Raw genomic sequence first — 16608 nt, 5'->3', positions numbered from 1 at the left:
ATTGCATGCTTGTACTTTGGCAGTTTTTGTCTGCCACCTTTTTTGCTGATTGTTATTTTTTACATTCTGGATTGTTTATTTGGATTTTCTTCATGTAATATGTTACACTGGGGAGATCAACTAATGTTTTGTACAAATTTACACATTCTTTCAAGAGTGATCTCCCCTTTATCTGATGTATCTTTTCATTATCTGTCGTCATTTATACATGTATAATAAATGACAAATTCATCCATCAGACTTTGTGTTTGCGTTACTTTAATATGGATGTGATATGGTCTACATAAATTTAGAAGTGTGTGCAAAAAACTAGCTTCAGTGAACTTGTAAAAATTAGTTAAATTACACTGGAGAACATAAATAAGATTTTGGACACAATCTGCAAACTCGAACATTTTTTTTTTTATTTTTAGAGTACTTGTGTATAGAATCAGAATGTATTTTAACAGAATAATTTTGCAAATGATCAATGACAATTTACAAGTTCCATTTTTATTGAAAAAAGTTGCTGTCAATTATGTCAAAAAGCCTGGACTTTTATTTATCGTGCCAAATGATTGTGAATAAAGTTGAGCAGTCGTAAGTTTTTAAATTGTTTATTTTGGTAAAATCTTGTGATTTCAAATTGTCCAAAAGTTCCTCGGAATTTTTTAGTATCCAATCTGGTTTACATCACGTCCTGAATATATTGTTGCACAGTACTCTTGAAATTTCTCCTTCACTACTGTTTAAAGTATATTAGTGAGGACAAAAGAAAGAGGCTTGGTTGAACATTTACTGGAACCCGCTATGTATCTTTGTTTCCAAGATAATGGTCAATACTTAAATAATTTCTAAATAGAGACAGTTTACTGATACTTATGCAAATACTATCCACCATTAAGTTGAATGCTGATTGAAATTTTTTATACAAAGCATAGACCACTATTTTTTAACTGAATTCCCCACTAAATCTAAAAGAATAAGGCAACGGGTACATAGTGGGCGTATCATGTCGAATCCTCTTGATTTCACATCCGATGTTTCTAAAGGTCTGCTCTACTCAAAATTTGTTTTATTTTATTTGAATTTTGAGCTCAAGTACTACTTTTCTGATTTCATGTCGAATTATATTTTCAAGTCAGGTTCCCAGGAGTTGTCAATAGGGAGGGGTTCAAAATTTTACCCACAAAAATAAAGGAAAATTCTTACAAATTCTAATTCTTAAGATTAATAAGCTGATGGAAATATTTGTCTTTTGTGATACTTTCTTTCCGATTTCATTCATTTTAACATTAAAAAACATAGTCATTAGGAGGAAATTTTTGAAAACAACATAATGAATGAAGCATACACGTAAACAAGTATAATACCCAATGATACACTTCATTTACAATTATTGTTTGCATGGACTTCTTGAAAGGTTTAATCCGGTTTATTGATTAACAGGATGCTTGCAATTATTAATAAATAAATTACGAAGCAACCAAAGCATTTCAACATGTGTTATAATTGACAATACCAAACGCAATTTAAGACATTAATATGTAATAGAAATTAACACGAATTACACAAACGCTCATAACACCTTAAGTTCCAATATTATGTAATAAGGTATGCATGGTACAGAAATATATAGGATATCGGATACGTAATTTTTTACCCCTATTCGGAAGCCTTGGACTCGGCATATCAATTACATTACAAGAAAACGAATTCGGTTAGATATTTTGTTTTTAATTTTTTAAAAATTATATTGTTTAATTTAGCACAATGTTTTTACGACATCTTACCTAAGGATATATTAAAGTATACTCAATTAAAAGGATTAATAGAGAGTTTTCATACGACCTACTTTCTCTCTGAGTTATATTCTTTGGCCGCCATCTTAGCAAATTTTCCCCATTTGTCTTACCTAATTTGAGAGGGTGTAGCAGAAATAAGGTGGGATCTTTATGTAATAAAAATAATTAAATAAGAAGCTCTAACAAGTGTATCTTTTTCAGAAAAACAATCATGCTTCCTACCCAACAATTGCCAGTTTCAAAAGTTAAAGTTAGTGGAATAATAATGAAGGAATAAGATTATGTTGACTTCCAATATGGCGGCCAAAGGGAAGTAATTCTTGTGAATGTGGGCCTTCTGAAAACTAACAATTTGAAATCTTCTTTCATAGATTTATCAAATATTAATTCTATAATGATGAAATATTGCTTCTACGTATTTTTTTTTTCTAAAATAACCTTTTGAGAAATAAAACTGACCAGAATGTTATTTAGCTGTATAAAAGAATTTTTACAAATATGAATTTTTAATCCAAAGTCAATTTTGATCTTCACATCTCAGTATTATTTCTAGTATGTATGTCAGAATGAGGAACGAAAAAGTATTGACTAGTATGATTTTTAACTAATATAAATTTAGAAACACGGTCTTGTAAATTTAGAGCCTTTACATAGAACAACACCTTTTGTTAGGAAATATACATACACTAGAAATTTATTCACTGTAGAATGTGATTTTTCATTCATTCCCTTGTTCCTTGGAAATCTGCCACTCAAAACAATATACCATCACAATATAATGTCTAAATAAAAAATAATCAATTTAAAATAATTAAAAGTATGTTTTCACTTTATCAGAAATAGTCGTCCTACAAATAGGACAGGACTGTAATTGATCTGCGCATGCTTGACACGTGGCCAGATGACCACATGGTCGGAATGTGACCATTACTTGAGAACTAAGACAGACTTTACAGAGTAATTGATTTCTAATTCTATCCGCGTCTTCAGTCAATGTCTGTACTTCATAACGAAGAAACTCACAATCTGGAGATGAACGTGAGTGTATTTCTGTTGGGTCGTCATTCATGTCCACGGACATGACAACTCCACAATGGAAACATTGCACTTTGTTTTCAAAACCTAAAGGATTACAACATACGTTTTAGAAAACATAAAACATTTAATCAAAATAATAAGGTTAAAAAATTGCTATCACCTCAATTTAAAAGTTAAGAAATTTATAAAAGAAGAACTGTTATCAAGATTTACCAATGATTCGAACTTGTAAATCATAACTTTTTTTCAAACGTTAAATATAATCAAACAAAAAAAGTTTTCAGATACATTATAAAAATTAAGATAATTGAAATATTATTCAAACCTTTGTAGTACATTCCAGATTTTGCAAGTTCTGAACCCTTTTGTTTCAAAGAAGTTTTACAGTCTTGAAAAGAAGCTGTGCGTAATGATTCCGATGCGTATTCAGGATGTCGAGCAGTGGAAATTAATTTTTTAACACTATGGGAAGGTTCACGAGCGCGATTTTCCAACTCAAACTTTTTTCTCATCAATAACACGTGCCAACACATTGCATTGTCTTTAAAATGTTCTTCCAAAGCGTTGTCCCACTCTGACCAATTGTCTCTTTGAACACCACACGCGAAACAAGAAGTTTTAGTGTTGTATCCTGAAAGCAAAATTTCATTTTTGCAATATTATGTATAAAAAGTTTCCTTATTATCTATATCAAAAGATTTTGATATATTACTTTAATATCTCTTTTAATTTTGGGACCTTGATTCATGTTATTTCATAGTTTAATGAAGAAGTTTTTTTGCATATACTTTTACTAATAGATTTTATGAAGTTCCAATATTACATTTTTCAATATGCTCTGTCCATGGGTTTCAGTGTAAATTTTAAGGTGCAATCAGTTTGACAATAATCAAAATTTTCCCACGGTTGAGTACTTTTACTTGAAAACACCATAATTAAAAATCTCGAATCATTCTTTTATGATTATTATATGTTAATACCTTAAAATAATGAAAATGCAAAAAGGACATGAATACATGTATTTTCTCCATTTTATAAATATTATGAGAAGTGCATTTATCTAATTTTTTCTTCAAATACACTGTATTACAAATTCCTTAGGAACTTGCTCATTTAGAGTTTGTATAACAATAAATATAGCAAATAATTATACTTTGGTAAATGGAATCCGCACATAAGTTAGTACAAACCAAAAAGTACATACTCAAATTAGTTGCAAGAGCATTAAATACTAGTATCTCTTTTGAACAATAAACATAAATATGATTTTAAAAATATAACATGGAAGTTTAAAACAATATTTTCCATGGAACCTAAATTAAGTTTAACCTACGCAGAATTCACGAATTACTTCCTTTCTCCTGCATAATATATCAATATAGGTCATATTAATTTTACTTTCGTTTTGAATTATGAAGAAAAAAAGTAGTTTTATATACTACTAATAACACTATAATACCAATAATCACACTGTCAAAATATCCTCCATTGAATGCCCACATTAATAAGAACATTCTTACTTTAAGTTTCGATTCAATTTTCAAATACAAACCTTCATAATAGTACCCGGCATTGGATAAAACCTTCGCCATTTTATGGAGTTCAAGGGGAGCGTCATTAAACGACAGTAATCTCGTTTTGTCGTCCCTGTATGCTGGATACCGGGTATTAAATGGTGGTCCAGCACCAGATGAACACTTTAGACTATAATCCTGATATTTACACTGTGGTTGTTCCAAGCAATACATTTTCTAATGTTTATGTTCGTGATATCGATAGATACTATTTTATAACTCTATTTTTAGTTTAAATACAACGACCGTGACAAGGGATGTATATTTAAAAAGATTACGTATTACACACTTGACTACATAAGAGCTTGTTGGGTTTTATTTTCAGACAAATTAAACTAGAGTAAAAAACAGTTATTACATCAGGAAAAAATGAAAAATTATATAAGAACTAAGTGTAGAAAATATGGAAGCTTCCTAGTACGAACATATTAGAAACAATTGTTTCCAAATTATATAAAAAATGAAACTTTCAGTGTTATGTACATGTATGCAATTTTCTTCTTCGTTTTCATGATTTTGTTAGATTGAAAGTACTGGACAATTGTTAAGCCATATAAAAATTAAATCCCCCGATTTTTTTCCTTGCTTTGAATATTTTCAACCAATGGCTGAAATAAGATTAAGAACAGCTAGTAATCAAGCATAGAGGTCCATTGAAACAAAACAATCTGAGAGAAGGCAAACACGGACTTCTAAATATATCACAGGTGTAATCAGATGCAGATGATGATAAGATAATATAGATATTAAGATAATATTTATTTAAAGCCGGGTACCTCAACAAAAACATAAGCTCTGAAGAGCTTTGTTTCCGACTACATAATAATGTTACATAAAATACAACAATCATACATAATAAACAAGAAACAGTATTTCAAATTACATTACACTACTAAAATAACACTATTACTCCGTGGTGCTTTAAAATGACATAGTATTCGTCACATTAAGATCAACAAACTGAAAATAAATGAAACACTATTTACTAGTTTCTAAAAATAAAATTAGCGACAAGCACAGCAATTACAAGTTTCCGAAACAACTTAAGTAAAATGATGAGGAAAAAATTTTTGTTGCAAAATTGTAATTAACTAATTCAAGGACAGAGAAAAAGAATATTTATAAATTTTTGTTACTCATATTTGCAAAGGAAGAACTATTTATAAGCTTTGTTTGAAGCAAAATTGAATTATTGTCGTCCTGTACAACATTGATTTCTTAAATAATCTGATATAATTGATTGTACAGAAGTCTTTCTTCTGAAACAGTTTAGTTCTTAATTATAGACTAATTGACCATAAAGGTTTAAATAGCATAAATATTTATTATAACACATTTTAATAGGTAAATACATATTTTAAAAAATGCAGCTCATATGGCTTTAAAATGGAAACATCATGCATCATTCACCCCAAACAGAAAAGAAAGGAAGCTCACATGTAGTCCAAAGACTAAAATAATTCAAATCTAAATACCGTCGAGGCTAATAACCCTGTCTTTTCCTCAGTTAACTCCAGTATTTCTACATTATCATTCACATCAATAAAAATAGTAGTACATGTAAAGGCTAGAACTTGCTCTATAGGTGTCAAATTTATAATTCAACAGCAACCTTTTCTTCATTAAAAACATTATATAACCCATATGATGTTTCGGATGTCCGTATTTGCTCTGCTCCTATTTTATATTGTTTTATGGACTTTTGAATGCTGTTCGTTATCTCCATACTTGTATATTTCATATGAGAAAGTACATTTAGATGTTGGTTTTAGAGACATAGATAGCTAAGGTTTGTATATGATCACATTTTGACAATTAATGCAGACTCATAGATTACTAACGATCATAATGCTCGAGGCCATTGGTTTAGTTCAAAATAAAGGAAGTACAAAGCATTATTTTATCACAGTGTACACAAAATAATATACTGATACAAAGCATCCACCAACCCAAACCAGCTCAGATTGATTAAATGTGATGAGTATTAAACATTCAATTTTCAAAGAACATTTAAACACAAGTTCAAGTAACCAGTAAAACATCCGAATATAACAGATATGGCAGATACTCTGACGTATTTTATTCCGATTTCAATGGGATATATCGAGTCTTTCTTGTGACCTCACATTAGATTATTAAGAACAATTAATGTTCTGGTCGTCACATATCCCCAGGTTCTGACAAAGAACAATATTTAAGATGTTCCCATCAAATTTATGTGTACATAAGATGACATAGAACCAGAAGTTGGTTATACGGAAAAGTAGTTCGTATTTGAAAAAAAAATATTTAGGTATATTAATGCGCAATATTCATTACTATATTGTCATTGTCTACAGGTTGACAGGTCTAAAGGTCTACGGGTCGACAGGTCTATGGGTCTACAGGTCTAAGGGTCTATAGGTCGACAGTTCTACGGGCCTACAGGTCTACGGGTTAACAGGTCTATAGGTCTATGAATCGACCTATGAATCGACCTATGGATCGACAGGTCGACAGGTCTATTTGTCTACAGGCCGACGGGTCTACTGGCCTTCAGGTCTACGGGTCTAAAGTCTACTAGTCTACAGGCCGACAGGTCTACGGGTCTACAAGTCTACGGGTCGACAGATCTACAGGTCGACGGGTCGACGTGTTTACATGCTAGTTGAACAATATTTTGTTAGTATGGGATTTTAAAAGTCTACAGGTCAACGTAAAGGAAAGGTGGAAGCTTTAAATCTGTTTTGCATCTCAATAACTGACCTTCAAAGTCTTGATGTTCATAAGAAATACTTTTGTTTAGTATTGTGAACAAAAAATATGGATAATACATCTGAAAACTTCAGCTGAAACTTGGTCCTTGCCCCTTTAAGTCCTAAACAGTAACTTAAGTTTTATTCTGCTGTAAGTTTGGTCCGTATGGTTATTATTTAAAAACTATTGTCTAGAATAAATAGCCACCAATCCATTAAGCTTGGTCTTGGAGTGTGCCAAAGTTATTTGTTATCAATTTAAAAACCTACGCTTTGTGTGCCAGTTATGTACTTATACTGATAATTGACAATTGATCTATATTTGTTTATGCGCTAAATGTTTATCATACTTCATATGATCATATCTTAGATGTTTAGTCATAAATAAAATTACTTTGTTAAAAATAATTCTCTAGCTGGTTTTACATAGGCATATTTATAGAAATTGAAATCTAAAAGATGAAATATAGATAACAAACAGTATTCAAGCTCAAATTAAAAGTCCATAAATCAATACAAAATAGGAGCAAAAACGAACCTCCAAAACGTCAGAGGTGGCATCAGGTGTCTTGGAGGAGTGAACATCCCTTACCGACCGGTCACAACAAACATGTGCTCCATTCATTATTGGGAAGTAACGAAAAAATCCGACGACTATTCAGTTTATAAATAATGGACTTACTATGAGTGTGAAAAACGTCAGTCAGCATTTGACTCAATGATAAATTGTGTTTGCTTACAAGTCCATTTCATCGACCATAGAACTTACGAAGTGATGACTTTTAACGACACTCCTGATATTCTTGTTTCATCAGCTTGTCTGTCACAGGTGACAGTTAAACAAAGACCAGGAAGAGTGCCAGCTCATCTGACAGATGAAGTAGACAAGAATATAGACGACATGCTTGAAAAAGGTGCCATACAGCCCTCCAACAGTCCATGGTCCTCACCAATAGTCTTGGTCAGGAAGAAAGATGGGACGTATAGGTTCTGTGTTGACTATCGTCGCTTTAACAGTTGCACTATACAAAATGCATACCCTCTCCAGAGGATTGATGTGTCACTTGACCAGTTGTCTGAGTCTACCTGGTTTTCGACACTCGACCTCTGCTCAGGCTATTGGCAACTTGAAATGGCATATGAAGACAACCCGAAAACCGCCTATACCTCAAGACGAGGCTTGTTCAAATTCAACGTTATGCCGTTTGGCTTGAGTTGTGCCCCTGCAACTTTCGAACGCCTCATGGAGAGCGTCATAGCTGGATTGCAATGGGACATTTGTAAGGTATACTTAGACGACATAATTGTCACTGGCAAAATATTTGAACAAATGCTTGACAATTTGGAAAAGGTCTTTGAAAGGCTGAGAACTGCCAATCTAAAGCTTAAGGCCAAGAAATGTTGTCTCTTTGCACGAAAAGTAGCATACCTTGGGCATGTTGTTTCGGAGCAAGGGGTATCCACAGACCCAAGATAGCAGTGGTCAAATAGTGGCCAGTACCTGCTAATGTTACAGAGCTTAGGTAATTTTTGGGTTTGTGTGGATACTATCGGAGATTTATTAAGAATTTCTCTGCCTTTGCTAAGTGTCTTCATGCTCTAACCGAGAAGGGGAAAGCATTTGCATGGACAACAGAGTGCATTTGATTGTCTTAAAAACCATTTGGTTCAGTCCCAAGTGCTAGCCTTTCCGGATTTTACGGTTCCATTCATATCAGACACAGATGCGAGTGACCAAGAAATTGGGGCAGTACTATTACAGAATGGAAAGGAGCATGTCATAGTCTATGCCAGTACGACACTAACAAAATGTGAACGTAGATATTGTGTTACGAAAAAAGAACTTTTAGCTGTCGTACATTTCGTTAAACATTTTAAACACTACCTTTATGGCAAAGAGTTCTTCATTTGCAGTGATCATGGTTCATTAAGGTGGCTGTTCAAGTTAAAAAATCCTGAGGGTCAGCTAGCCAGATGGTTAGAAAACTTGAGTACCTACAAGTTTCAGATCCAACATCGACCCGGCATACAGCATAGAAATGCTGATGCCTTGAGCAGAGTGCCTTGTCGACAATGTGGCTATGACCCTGAATGGGAGAAATCAGCATCAGATGAAAAGAGGGTCCAAGATGCAAATACAATGACACATGTCAATGCAGCTCTTCCAGGCAGACAGCCTTGTCACAAGATGCAAGAACTGCAAGACAAAGACAGGGACCTGAAACTAGTGAAAGGCTAGCTGCAAACAAGGAGTCGACCTTTGTACCATGAAATAAGTGGACTTGGGTATGTCATGAGATCCCTGTGGTCACAATAGAAAAGTCTTTTCATTGACAATGGCATCTTGTACAGGAGATACCAAGAGGACAGTGGCAAGTCATTCTGCCTACAGGCAATAGTACCCAGCAGTGAGCGTAGGACAGCATTACAATACTGTCATGATATCGAAACAGCTGCTCACTTAGGTGTGACTAAGACACTGGCACGCATCCGACAAAAGTACTATTGGCCAGGTCTTCAGGCAGACACAAGAGCCTACATTGCAGGTTGCGAGAAATGCTCAGAGAGAAAGAGTCCCCAGAAGAAAAAGAGAGCACCCATGGCAATTGTCGAGAATGGAATGCCTATGGACAAAATTGCTACAGATATCCTCGGTGAACTGCCCATGACTGATAATGGCAACAAGTACATCCTTGTTATATTCGACTATTTCACCAAATGGACCAAAAGCTTCACGATGCCAAACATGGAGGCTGCAAAAGTTGCCAAGATCTTAGTCGAAGAGGTAGTATCGCGATTTGGTGTTCCTTTCAATATACATTCAGACCAAGGACGCCAGCTCTTTTCGGAGGTATATCACGTACTGCACATAAAGAAGACTCGCACCTCTCCCTACCATTCCCAGAGCGATGAAATGGTCGAGCGCTTCAATAATACCCTTGCCACAATGCTAAGCGCTTTCGTCAAAGAACACCTCTCAGACTGGAATAAATATTTGCCTTACGTCATGATGGCGTACTGAGCATTTGTGCACGAAACGACTGGGTTCACTCCCTACTTCATGATGTTTGGTCGATTGTTATCAACCCCACTTGAATCTGCAAGGAGACAATGGAAGATGCCCATAGACATATTAGAGAAAATATAAAAGCGGCCATGATCAGGCAAAAGACTGAAAAGAGATATCATGACCAGAAGTTATCCTGGCAGCAGCTTAAAAAGGATGACGAAGTGTATGTCTTTTTCCCTGTACGGAAAGCGGGATTGTCGCCAAAGTTTACAATCTACTGGCGTGGTCCTTATAGAGTCATGAACAAAATGACAGGTGTTACCTACAAGGTAAACGGTGGACCACGAGACAAACCACAAATTGTGCATGTAGACAGATTGCGTCTCAAACCTAGCCAGACGTTAAGAGATTATGTAGTAGAGGAGAATAGTTCTCAGGAAGACAGTGGTCAAGACACAGCTAATATCTAATCAATGTAATCTATGTAAAAATATTAATTAATTGGTCTATTGACACAAGCAATATACAAGTAATATTGATGAATAAAATCCTGTTAGAAAATAATAATTGTGTTGCCAAAAGAAAGGCAGTTTATTGCATTTTGCTAATACAGTATCTGAAACTTATGAACATTGATTAAGTTGTAGTACAAAGGACAGTGCAGCCAACTGGCTGACGTCTGCATTCTGGTACATGTACCACTTGGCGTTTACAATTTGGTATATGCAAGTTGCCGTAGTCATTGACTGAAGAATAACCGTAACGTCTTGATTATTACAAGTTTGTAGCCTGTGTAGAGAATTGAAGTAAGCAAAGACATTGTGCAAGTACAATAGAGCCACTTGGCTAGGGTACAGTGATAGAGATGGACAACTGGTAAGCGGTAAGACACCAGGCAGGTACCAACGTAAAAAGCTTAGTCAAGTTACACCAGGTAGGTTGTCAATATAATATTATAAGGTCAAGAGTCACCAGGAAGGTGCCAGTATTATTGTATATATTTATAACATAAAGGCAGTTAGGTCAATTGATTTAAAGACACTAGGCAAGTGTCATATTATCTGTATATATTGCATTAATCATACCCCCAGTAATCTCGTTAATCCGAGCACGGACCTTCTGACCGATTAGTTCCGACACATTACACATGTTTAAAGGTTTTGGTATAAAATATCGTATACATACATGTGTATAGTCACCCAGGTAATGAATAAGATCTCAAGATTTCGTCAAATAACTCATGACTTTTTTTTTTACTTGTAAAAGATAATTATTTCTATTTTTAACTTTTGATTTAAAAACAATTGCAGACTTATTTTTATGTTCCATTTATTATTGCACTTTTAAAAATAATACATTTTGATAAATACTATACTGAACATGAATTTTTAAAATTTAAAAATAGCAACATTCACTCAACTTATAAATTTTATTCTGCAAAAAAAAAAAAAAGAAATCTCAGTCAAATGTTTACCTTGATAGAAATACCCTGCGGACGCCAGCTCCTCGGCGCGGTCTTTCAGCTGATCTGGTGCACAATCAAACGATAATTTGCGGGTTTTGACGTTTGCATATGCAATATGTTTCACTTTTGGAACAATATTGGGCATTGGTGATGACTCAGCCATCAGGCATTCAAAATCATACTACCTTTAATGTATAATATTATTTGTTTCTTGATGGTCATGTATTGATGCTAAATATAGAAAAGGGAATTCCCAAACCCATTGCATTTTATAATACATTGTAAGAGAGATAACTCTTTCGTCTCTTTTTTATATACGAGGAAAAATTGTTTATGTGTGTAAATTTACTCATGAATATGTAAATTTACACACATAAGTAAAACTTAATTTGCTATGACAATAGACAATAGACAATATTTTATTTCCAATTAAGGGCCCCCAGAGAGGCATGAAAGGTACATGTGTAGACAAAGGCACTCAATAAGTAGATAAACAAAAAAATTCAGTAATTTATGATAAAAATAAAAATACATATATATCATATTGTTGTTGTGCTTTAAAATGTTATATTAAGTGATTAGACAGGTACTCTCCAAGTTGAAGTAAGACATTCATATTTTCACATGTAATGATCCAAAAATATTTTTGAAAACTATCTAAGCTATGAAAATTTTTATTATATTTTTGTGCTTCATTTAGAAGTTTGATTCAGACAAGATTCATGTACCATAGGTTAATCTTTAAATTGTCATTTAACATAAGGAGGTGGACTTGCGAATTTTCAAAGAAAAGGGGTATTTTTTTTATATAACTATTTGATTGCCATCTACTGGTTGGCGTCTTCAGCAAAATATAGGACAATTGGAATTTCTGGAAAGAAATGCAATGTATGCTTAGTGAAACAACGCTAAAATGAAGATTTTTGCAATAAATTCAAAATTGAGTGATTATACGACAGTACTTACACGTGAGGGCTAACAATTTGCAATAACGTGTTTGAAAGTGTTAATTTGCACATAGTCCTGACCAGGTGCTAATTTACTCAAATGTGCAAAATTTGCATGTGAGCAAATCAGTTCATACGACAAAAATTGCACGTGTATGTAAATTTGAATGTAAATTTACATATATGTCAAATATACGGATGTAAACAAATCGTGTCGTATATGAGTGCTAGATAAGCGTAATAACAAATAAAAATAGAGAAAAAGTAAATCTTTTTGCAAAATATATATGTAAATGATTTCAAATGAGACACAATATTGTCACAGGATAAATTTAATCATTACATAATTATCTGAATTATTTGAAGTTATGTTGATACTTTATATGATTGATTTCTTAATCTTTGTTACATATATAAATCTCTCCATTGCTTATTTGATTGTTTTTCTTATTTATGTTTTATATTGTTCTCATCTTCCCTAATGGACCCAAAATTGGAAATAAAGAAATAACTTACCTAATAACTTACTTACAGTCTTTGTTAAGAAAAATCTTGATTCAGAAATAGAAATGTACATAGCTGAGAAAGATAGGTATTTGAGAGACAGAGTTGCAAATCACTTCTGTAGTTTTTATTAGGTGAAACAATAACAGATAGTATCCAACTGATATATATTTAGATAACGAACAGTACTCAAGCTCACAAGTCCACTTAACAATGCAAATCAGGAACAGAATGAACACGGACGTCTTAGATAACAGAGCTCTAGGTTGGGTTTTGGTGCATCAATTTGTTTATCAATAATTAACCACTTCTGAGAAACTTTTCATACGTTGGACACACTCTTGCATACCTATCGAATCAACTTGCACGAGAGATATTAACGTCTTTATCTAGTAAATTATCCAAAAAATGAAAAGATGTTTCAACCTCTATGATATATTTAATCTCAAGCACACTGGGACATATTAAGCTCAATTATTTATTCGCTCAATACCAGGTCAGTGGTATGTTACAACGCACTTTGAAAAATTACACACTTTGAAAAAATTTTTCAAAGTGCGTTAAATTTGGGACCAAATCAACGCACTTTGAAAAAATAATTTTTCTTTTCAAAGTGCGTTAATATAAACCATATCAACGCACTTTAAAAAATGTGTATGGCTTGGTCAATATTCTTGCAAATCTTAGGTATGTTAAATAATTGAATCCTTTGATAACTTTTCGGTGATGCGGTCACTTCAGGATGTGAAAGTGAGCGATTTTGATTTTCCATACTTTGAAAATTCTTTCTCTCTTAAATGTTTTACTGTACTTCATTTTTTCCAGTTTGCATGCATTTTATGTAAACTTAAATTTATTGAAAGTTTTCAACGTCATACCGGTTATGGAAATACATACATTTGGGTGAAGCATTGGCATCGATACCGGGAAGGGGGGCTTAGGTACACAGATGTTTTGCAAAGATATACGTACATAATAGAGGCACTGAAAATTGGGGCTTACCTTGGGGGGGGGGTCTTCTTTCAATTTGCTATAGACATATATGTACAATATATAAGATAAAAAGAGGTTGGCTGAGAGACCATCTACTCGTCTTCTCTTTGTTCTTAATGAGGTTAAATGAGTATATCTATTTTAAAAGTTTTTCGATAGATATAATTATTGCAAATTTATTCTCTCTTTTACCAAAATCCAAGTCTAGAATTTTTTGTTTGATACATATTTTTTTTCAAAGTGCGTTTAATGTCCCCATGGTAAAAAATTGTTTATGTACACTCTTAACGCACTGTAAAAAAAATTTCCAAAGTGCGTTGAGTGTGTCCCATATTTAACGCACTTTGAAAAAATTTTCAAAGTGAGTCGATTTTGTCCCAATTTTAACGCACTTTGAAAATTTTGTTCACTTAGTGGTACAAGTGGTACACATATACAAACAAAACTCACAGTCAAGGTTCAAGAAATAGACAAGCATATAAAAGGAAAAAGAAAATAATGAGATAAACATATAGCCAGTTATATATAAAACACATGGAGAATTCAAGAAGGACAGACAGTTCTGAGAAAAAAAAATGATAAATCTTACATTTTTTGTATTTTTTTTTATTATTTCTGTACATTGTTTCATTAGATTTGAAAGTGTTAGGATTTTTACAATATCTTTTTTGGAGAAATATTTTTCTGTCATTCGTAAAGTATTTGCATTCAATAACATTCATCACCAATAATTTTACAGTTACAAATGGTACATATTCTTAAATTTCTGTCAATTAATGCCACCTACCTTTTTCAATTGGCAAATTATGATTACACGTTCGCAGTTTTGTAAGTGTAACTCTTAAATCTTTGGTAAATTCAGAAGATAATTTTACAAACCAAAGTTTGTTTTAAAAATTTTATAATTAATACACTTGGATGAACTATCAACAATGCTTTTCCATTTTTGTTCAAATTGACATTTTAGGATATCTTTAATGATTTACTTAAGCCAGTTAAAGCCATGAAATGTTTGACTCGTCCATATATAGGACAATCCACAAGAATTAAGTACATCTTGTACACATTTTATCTATGGATAGACAAACGACCCATCGATATAACACCTATAAAAATATGAATAAATAACGTCTGTAAGCTTACTTCCATGGGTTATTAAAAATTTTGCCCAGTACAACCATTTTTAATTTTATAAATATTGACAGTGTGCAATTTGGGGTACTAGATTTAGGATTAAGAATAAATTTCAGAAATTTAAAGTTTACGTTTTCTATTACGTCTAAATTTTCATATCCCCAAACTTCACAAGAATAAAGTAAAATTGGGTTGATGACTTTATCAAACAAGTCTAATTGACAATTACTTGGTAAATTGAAATAAAAAAGCGACTTTTACGTAAGACTCTATACATTGGTTTTGAAGCTTGTTCTTTAAAATGGTTTTCTTTTTCTTCCCTTCTTTTTTCCCACTTCTTCACGGGAATAAACCCAAGTAACAAAAGTCTTTCACATTTTTGATAGCCACGCCAGATTCAAAGTCTTTTTAAACAACTCAAATCGGGCAAACATGGACCTCTAAAATATAAGAGGTTGGATAAGGTACTATGGATGAGTAAGCATCCCCTATCGACTTGTATTTAGAGAATAATTCAAACCCTTTTCCATGTTACAACCTCTATCAGCCCGAGACACCAATATCAGCTAGAGAGCCGTGTGTGTGTTCTTTAGGACAGTTGATTGGGACAGAAAGCGAAAACATCTTCCAAAACCTCGGGTTATTTTACTAGTTTGAACATCTGCTAATTATAAATTTGAAAAAAAAAACGCGTCCGTATTCGAATGTAAAACGCCGAGGTAAGTTTCGCTTCCTGTCCATTTCAACTGTCCTAACGTGCGCGTTTGGATTATATCATCAATTTGAAATGTGTATTGTAGAGACTCCAAGGGGAAATTAAAAGCATTATGTCTTAGAAGAATAAATACTTGACAGATTCGAGGAGGTGAGTCAATAAATACGGAAAAATTTAATGAAAACAGAGGTTGAAGCTATGAAGTGTGGTGTTGTAGTATATCGTATATGTTTTTTTTTCATTTTTCACACGCCGGGAGCAAGTTTAAGCCCCTGTGACCAAAAAAGACAGCCTTAGAACCCTCTATCATCTATTTGTTTATATGATGCGGAATAGGAATTTTCGCTAGTCTTAGTTATTACAATCGTCCTTTTAGATTCATTTTTAATATATCAAGGAGTAAGAAAAATGTGAGGTTTTTTTTTACTTTACTTTAATTATAAACTACTCTTGGTAAATCTAATAAAACATTGAATTGGTAACTTGGAATTGAAGATTTAAACACAAAAAAAAAAAGAAAAAAACTTTTTACGAAAGCCAGATTTTTACGTGTGAATTTTTCAACAATGCTTTTATTGAGACAAAGATTTTTGACAATTTATAAAATCAATGTACATCCTGTATATTCATGCAGGAACACGGTTTAAGCATTTGGTTATTTAATTTTGCAGAATCACTGCTATACTTGTACATCTTGATCCCATAAAGA

At 33.0% G+C, this 16608-nt stretch overlaps 1 protein-coding gene across 1 annotated transcript; it reads right to left on the bottom strand.

Moving 5' to 3' along the window:
- Window positions 1-2580: 2580 nt before the first annotated feature.
- LOC134243225 (baculoviral IAP repeat-containing protein 7-B-like) lies at window positions 2581-4613 on the bottom strand. Its single transcript, XM_062725456.1, has 3 exons — window positions 4375-4613; window positions 3148-3453; window positions 2581-2906 (listed from the first exon to the last, which is right to left on the bottom strand). Exons 1-3 carry the CDS (start codon window positions 4568-4570, stop codon window positions 2596-2598), a joined length of 813 nt encoding a protein of 270 aa, XP_062581440.1. The 5' UTR covers window positions 4571-4613; the 3' UTR covers window positions 2581-2595.
- Between the last annotated feature and the right edge of the window lie 11995 nt (window positions 4614-16608).

This window comes from Saccostrea cucullata, unplaced genomic scaffold (assembly GCF_032062105.1).
Source record: "Saccostrea cucullata isolate Sc308-1 unplaced genomic scaffold, CSIRO_AGI_Scuc_v1 ctg251, whole genome shotgun sequence".
In the NCBI taxonomy this organism is placed as follows: domain Eukaryota; kingdom Metazoa; phylum Mollusca; class Bivalvia; order Ostreida; family Ostreidae; genus Saccostrea; species Saccostrea cuccullata.
This window is presented reverse-complemented; position numbering and strand designations above follow the sequence as displayed.